Source organism: Piliocolobus tephrosceles, chromosome 16, assembly GCF_002776525.5.
Source record: "Piliocolobus tephrosceles isolate RC106 chromosome 16, ASM277652v3, whole genome shotgun sequence".
Lineage (NCBI taxonomy): Eukaryota > Metazoa > Chordata > Mammalia > Primates > Cercopithecidae > Piliocolobus > Piliocolobus tephrosceles.
In genome coordinates, this window is record NC_045449.1 from 50073432 (window position 1) to 50080150 (window position 6719).

The 6719-nt window shown below is 47.6% G+C and overlaps 1 protein-coding gene across 3 annotated transcripts; it reads right to left on the reverse strand.

Annotated features, from left to right (window-relative positions):
- Positions 1 to 1411: 1411 nt before the first annotated feature.
- KRT31 (keratin 31) lies at positions 1412 to 5255 on the reverse strand. 3 transcript variants are annotated; one of them, XM_023204147.2, is made up of 7 exons: positions 4861 to 5255; positions 4579 to 4661; positions 4073 to 4229; positions 3109 to 3270; positions 2890 to 3015; positions 2493 to 2713; positions 1412 to 1845 (listed from the first exon to the last, which is right to left on the reverse strand). In XM_023204147.2, exons 1-7 carry the CDS (start codon positions 5206 to 5208, stop codon positions 1692 to 1694), a joined length of 1251 nt encoding a protein of 416 aa, XP_023059915.1. In that variant the 5' UTR covers positions 5209 to 5255; the 3' UTR covers positions 1412 to 1691. The 3 variants fall into 3 exon arrangements, with proteins under 3 accessions (XP_023059915.1, XP_023059913.1, XP_023059914.1); XM_023204145.2 differs by having other exon boundaries at positions 2493 to 2709; positions 2886 to 3015; positions 4861 to 5208; XM_023204146.2 differs by having other exon boundaries at positions 1692 to 1845; positions 2452 to 2713; positions 4861 to 5208.
- Between the last annotated feature and the right edge of the window lie 1464 nt (positions 5256 to 6719).

The following is a 6719-nucleotide window of genomic DNA, read 5'->3' on the forward strand; positions in this document are numbered from 1 at the left end:
CTAACATATTCCCAGGTTCCAGGAATTAGAACATGAACATTTTGGTGAGAGATGGGGGGGACAATTATTCTGTCTACCACAGGAGCTATTAGCAGTATGTTTGTATTATTGTAAAATAATATACGTAAGCATGATGTGGAAAAAGGAAACAAGCAACATGAGAGAGAGCCTCCGGACTGAGCTTGACCTTGGGTTTGGAGGAAATCACAGACACAGGGTGAATCATAGTAGAGACAGAATTCCAGGTCAGAGACTTCTCACAAGCCACGCAGCAAAGCACAAATCCAAATCCATCCTGGAACTTGGGTTTTAAAAAGAAGAATCAAGGGAGAAATTATGGTGGTGGAGAGAATCATTGCTTTATCAAATATATATATAATTTCAATTCACTTGATCATTTTAGGACACAGGACTATGTTTCACCCAAGTGGAGTCTGATTCCTGCTGGGAAAGCCTGGTGTGGTGGGAAAAGTCAGAGACCTCTGATCCCTTCAGATCATAATGGCCCTCTGAGGTTTCAGGAAGTCTATGGTTAAACACTTTCATGGGTCTTCATGAGAGTCAAAGAAAGATGCCCTTTCTTGATATACACTGATGCCATTGGGCGCCAGCATTGTCCCTTTCAGTACTCAGAGTTCCTTGTAGCACCCACCAGCTGTTCACAGTGCCAGGGAACTGGGCCTTACAATAGCACTACTCGGGGAACTAGTTTTATCCCTTTTTAAAAATTATAAATAAGTTGCGGTCAGGAACTGCATCTTTTTTCATGTATCTCTCCCCAGTCGACCACCCAGCGTCTGCACAGAGTAGCTATTCAATAGGTACTGGTTGGATTGAATTGAGAAAGGCCAAAGGATCAAATAAAGAGTTGATGGGGTCTCTAAGACCTGGAGTCGAGGAGGGAAGAGAAGAGCTGGAAGCCCAGGCTGTCAATGATTGACCCACACAAGGGAAAGGAGGAATTCTTGGGCATAGCAGGGCAGGTCAGAGGGTCTCTTCACTGGGAAATTCCTGGACCACCAATAACCCAGAATAATACAGCACTGAACCCGAAACTCTCACTGAAAGAGATGAGTTTTCCAGAGCTTCTTTCCAGCCCACAGCTCATGCCTCTTCCGTTCAGATTTGGATACAAGCAGCTCTGGGAGATGTCCAAGTCAGAAGAAAAATCCAAGAACGACCAAGGGGAGACAGGGCCTGCAGCCCTCAGCCCCACCACCCTCCTTCCCACAGGCCTGCCTGCCTCGCTCCTGGGTCCAGGGCACCAGATTCGCCATCTGCCCCCGAGGCATGAAACTGCTCTGGTATCCAAGAGTCAGGCCATTATATGGCCTGTCTTTCAAGTGGCTTTTTATAGCTTACTCAGGTGATGAGCACGTTGAAACAAATGAATACAAATGAAAAAGGCATCTGCTTTGCCAAGGAAATGATATTTATTAGGAGGTTAAAAAGGAGGGCCACTGGCACATCAGAGAGTTCTCTGGGTGAGCATAGGAAGGAACAGACCCCCAGGAAGGAAAGGGTGAGCAGGACAGTCTAGAGCAGTTGGGGAGGCTGCAGGCTTTGGGTGAGTTTCTTGGCTGCCTTACTGGGGCCATTCCAGCCATGCAAATGATGTTTTCAGGCCCCTTTTGTTAAACGCTCTGCAGTCCTGGGCCCTGCATCCTTGCTCCTCCAGCATTTCCTAGGTTCTAGCGCACGAAGGAATTGCAGGGCCCACAGCGGGGGCGTGGGGCACAGGGTGTGCAGGGGGCAGGAGGAATGCAAGGGGTGCAGGGATTGGAGACACAGGGTCCGATGGACTTGCTGCACGCGTTGGTCGTGGCACAGGGATTACTGGGCAGTCTAGAGACAAAAGAATGATGTGGAAAGGTGAGTTAAGGGAAATTTTAAAATCATATGCCAGAGATATCCCCAAGGGTAAGAATGCCTGTCAGAACTTGGCCTAGCCTAGAACAGAGAAGGCACAAGCTCCCCTGCTACAAAGATAGCCCACATGGTTAATGGTCTCCCTGCCATAGAGCACCAAGGTAGACAGAAACTCTGAAACTCTGATGTCTACTCTCAAATCCGTTCATGCCAAACTGATGACATGGGGTGAGTCATTTACCTTCTCCAAGCCCCAGTTTACTTTCCTATAGATTGGAGGAAATACTGATCCAGCCCACCTGGTGGTAATTATAAGATCAAATCAGGTAGTCTATGGGAATGTACCCACTAGACAATACGGTAACCTATCATGCAGTCATGCATATTATCATAGTAGAATGCAAAGACTTGGCAGTGCAATTTCAGTTTGTGCATCAAACAACTCTTGCTACCAAACCATTTATGGTTTAAATGATGGCCATATTATGTTGTCTGAGTTCTGTTTGAGCATGTCTAGTGCGAAGACATAATTTCCTTTCCAATGTATGCAATCTTTGCATGGTGTCTGAGTATTACACTCACACGTGCATCGCTTCATCAAACACATCTGCCCATGTACTCACTTGCAGTCCTCACTCTCCAGGAGGCTCCGGTACGTGTTGATCTCACACTCCAGCCGGGCACGCACGTCCAGCAGCACCTGGTACTCCTGGTTCTGCCGCTCCAGGTCACAGCGGATCTCCGCCAGCTGGGACTCCACGTTGGTGATCAGGCTCTGCACCTGGGACAGCTGGGAGCTGTAGCGGGCCTCGCTCTCTGTCAGTGTGTTTTCCAGAGAGTCTCGCTGTGGTGGGGAAGATCAGGAATGTCAGAGAGCTGCTCCTTCAAAGGGTTTCTTCATAGGATTCCAAGGAAGTCACAAGCTCCAAGAGCTAAGGAGAGTGTGTGGCCCCAAGGGCATCCCCAGGACTCTGCCTCCCCATTTCCCATTGCTCACCAGCAGGTCAGAACAATACACACCAGGTTATGCTGGGCCTGCAGCTCAATCTCCAGGGCATTGACCGTTCGTCTCAGCTCGATGATCTCTGCCTGATAGGACTGCAGCTGCTCCGAGCTGGATACCACCTGCTTGTTTAGCTCCTCGGTCTGAAACACCCAAGGGGAGAAAGGATCAGACTCTGCCTCTGGGGCCATAGGGTGGGCCTTGGGTCCTGAGTGGCCACGTGCTTAGATGCCCACCTGCGTGGTGAACCATTGCTCCACTTCCCTGCGGTTGGTTTCCACCAGGGCCTCATACTGACTCCTGGTCTCGTTCAGCACCCGATTCAGGTCCACAGTGGGGGCAGCGTCTACCTCCACATTGAGACGGTCTCCAAGCTGGCAGCGCAGGGTGTTGACCTCCTATGGATGCAGAAAGTACAAGAGTTACTATGCTCAGCAAAGAATGGACTCTAAGGAATGGCATTGCTTGTTGAAGCCCTGTTAGTCTGTTCTCTCAGAACAGAAACTTTGAGTGGAGCAGTCTGTGACAGCTCAAGACACTCCATGTGGCATAGCCCCCTCCCCACTATCTGCTGTGCCATGGCACCTGGCTTCAGAAAAAAATCCCAAAAGTTTGCTTGGTTGCCACTGAAGGATGGGCTAATTGATGTTCAACTTTCCCAGTTTACAACTGGCTGTGAGGACCTCAGCATGCAAAAATAAAATAAAATTGGCTGTGCAATTTCAGACCATATATCAGAAAACTCTTGTTGTCAAGTAAGAGATAAGAGCGTATCATGGCCCCTCCCAGGAAAGACAGGAGGAAGCTCACAAACACTCTTCACCAATTCTTTGAAAGAACAGAGACTCATGTTTATAAGGTTTGACTTTTTTTCTTGGTCTTTGGCAAAAAAAAAAGAAAAAGACTTTGCAAAGCAATAATACTACAATGCTAGGATTCATTCTATAACTGTTGAACAATTTCAAGCACATGGAGCTGCTCTGGGCAACTCAAAGAATGTGCTAGTTTGAAGTGAAAGACGTTTCCTGCCTGGGAATATGAACAGGTCTTATCTCTCTCCAATTTTTCTCTTGCCGTGATGTTTTTAAAGGAAACCCTCAGCCTTGTACTCATACTCTGCATTCTGCTGCCCCTAATCACTAAAGCTACCCTAAGCCAGAGGCTGAGACAGGTTTGTGCATTTCTCATTTCTAGTCTCACCTGCTCGTGATTGCTCTTGAGGCACAGCAGCTCCTCCTTCAGGGACTCCACCTGGGCCTCCAGGTCGGACTTGCACAGGGTCAGCTCATCCAGGATCCTGCGCAGACCATTGATGTCCGACTCCACCAGCTGCCGCAGGGACAGCTCGGTCTGGTACCTGCACAAGGAGCAGGTCAGAGCACTACCTGGTAGATCTTCAACACTCACAGGAATGATTTTTGATAACCTCATGTGCCTTATCTTTCCACTTTCTGTAATGAATAGGCCCAGGAGACAGAGTTTTCTGGAGGCTCCGTCAATACCCAATATTCATCCCAAAACAAACAGATTGATCTGAGTCCTCATCTATTTTTGTGATTTCTTTGCTTGGTTCTCCCCAATCCTCTGCAGAATCCTTCACAGCAAGTGGATAGATCTGTTTTTCAGTACAGCCATGGAAATCCCTTTTCTGTAACTAAAGATTAAACAGAAGAAATGGACACTAGTGCAAATTCCGAACAACTCACTTGGTTCTGAAATCATCCGCAGCCAGCTTGGCGTTGTCAATCTGCACCACAAGCCTGGCATTCTCGGACTTGGTACACAGGATCTGGGGAGTGAGAGGTGGCTTAGTGAGGACTGAAAATAAATATGACATCATCAACTTTTTAAAAATGACTTAAAAAGACATTTTGAAATAAAAGAGGAAGCAAGAATTATGACAGCACAGAAGCAAGAAACACACTTCTCTATCACAGACAGAATCACAGCAAACTCTCTTGCTTGGAGATGACAGCAATGCCCCTCACCTTCTGCTGGAGCTCCTCAATGGTCTTGAAGTAGGACTGGTAGCTGGGGCACAGCAAGGGCTCCTGCTGCTGGGACCGCTCCCGGATGAGGTTCTCCAGCTCCGCGTTTTCCCGCTCCAGCTGACGCACCTTCTCCAGGTAGCTGGCCAGGCGGTCATTCAGGAACTGCATGGTCTCCTTCTCGCTGCCATTGAAGGAGCCCTCGCAGAACCAGTTGCAGTTGCTCACATTGGCGGGGATGTTGCAGGCCCCGGGTAGGGTGCAGCCGTGGCAGCTGGGGGGCACGCAGGGCCGGGAGGAGCAGCTGGTGCGGCAGCTCAGGCTGGGCAGGCAGAAGTTGTAGGGCATGGTGCTGGGAGGGAGGGAGGGAGTGCCTCGCTGAAGACAGAGTCTAAATTCTCCAAGCCACAGAGCTGTGGGTCTCCTTCCTCTAGGGAGCATTTATATCCCACTGCAGAGGGTGTGGACACAGTATGTAGTGTCTTTTTTCTTTTTATTTCTTCACTTCTTTTCAAACGCCCTTTCCTTCAGTCTGTTATTTGCCTTCCTCAGAAGAGTCCCTTATCCCATAAAATTCTTTACTTGGGCTTCTTGCTAAGTCAGGACTCCTCCGCAGACAGTCCACCCATGAAATCAGACTTCTGTGGTAGGCCTTCAAAGAGGCTACACAGTCCAGCCCAAGTATCTGCCCTCATTAATTGAGGTGTTGATCCATCCAATGACATTCTTTTGTGTCACATAATCCTGCAGGCTTATAAACATACTCATGTCCTGGTCCACCTGCCATTTCTAGGGAGAAACACGGATTGGTTCGAGGAAGAAGTTGCATTAAGAAGCCACAGTGGACTGTCTTTCCCTCTTCATTTAAGGAAGAATCTTCAAATGATGGAGCATTCCATGCCTTGGAAGCCTTAAGGTGGATGACTAGAATCAATGGAGGACATGGTTGAAAATATTAGACAGCAATTTGTGTTTTATGGGTCCGTGTAATACTTCCCTGCCAACACCACATATTACTTAAGAAAATTGTAGAGGAGAGAATTTTAAAGGTAGAGGCTTTGATAACTAGTTTGAGAACAGAGAAGTTTCTGGGGTAAGAGATCATTGTGAAAGAAGGCTGAAAAGTGCAAACTGAGAGAGCCATAAAAAACACACTTAAGGCTGGGCGCAGTGGCTCACGCCTGTAATCCCAGTACCTTGGGAGGCCGAGGCAGGCGGGTCACGAGGTCAAGAGATTGAGACCATCCTGGCTAACATAGTGAAACCCATCTCTACTAAAAATACAAAAAAAAATTAACTGGGTGTGGTGGCGGGTGCCTATAGTCCCAGCTACTCGGGAGGCTGAGGCAGGAGAATGGCATGAAGGCGGAGCTTGCTGTGAGCCAGGATCCCGCCACTGCACTCCAGCCTGGGTGACAGAGCGAGACTCTGTCTCAAAAAACAAAAAACAAAAAAAAAATTGCATTTAAATGATCTAGGAAAGATATTTAGGGGCAGAGAGAAAGGAATAAGGAGAGAGAAAGGAATAAGGAGGTGTTTGTCAAACATTTCTTCGGGTGTCCATAGTATCCAAACAGAGTAGATGGATATGTTAGGAAAGTGAAGAGATAGCCCAAAGGGGCCTCCACAGGCATGAAATCACATGTATCTGATCTTTAAACTTCATGTGAATTAACCCTATATTCCATAATATATCCATGTTGGCTTTAATGTTTTTAAAAAGCCCCTTTTAAATTTCCAGTTAAACTTTCAAATATTTTGCCCAATTCGCTAAGAGAAAAGGATACACCAGGAAGATGTGCTATATTCTGTCCTGGGCTTCCCATCTCCAGCCCTACTGTAGATGCCCCTTGCTTTAA

Bases quoted from the DNA above. Each gene is read 5' to 3' on its own strand.
- KRT31 (XM_023204147.2), bottom strand. From the start codon at position 5,208: ATGCCCTACAACTTCTGCCTGCCCAGCCTGAGCTGCCGCACCAGCTGC. The intron at 4,662-4,860 runs GTGAGGGGCATT...CTCACTCCCCAG, and splicing joins TTGAGGAGCTCCAGCAGAAG to ATCCTGTGTACCAAGTCCGA. The intron at 1,846-2,492 runs GTGAGTACATGG...TTTTGTCTCTAG, and splicing joins CTGGAGAGTGAGGACTGCAA to ACTGCCCAGTAATCCCTGTG.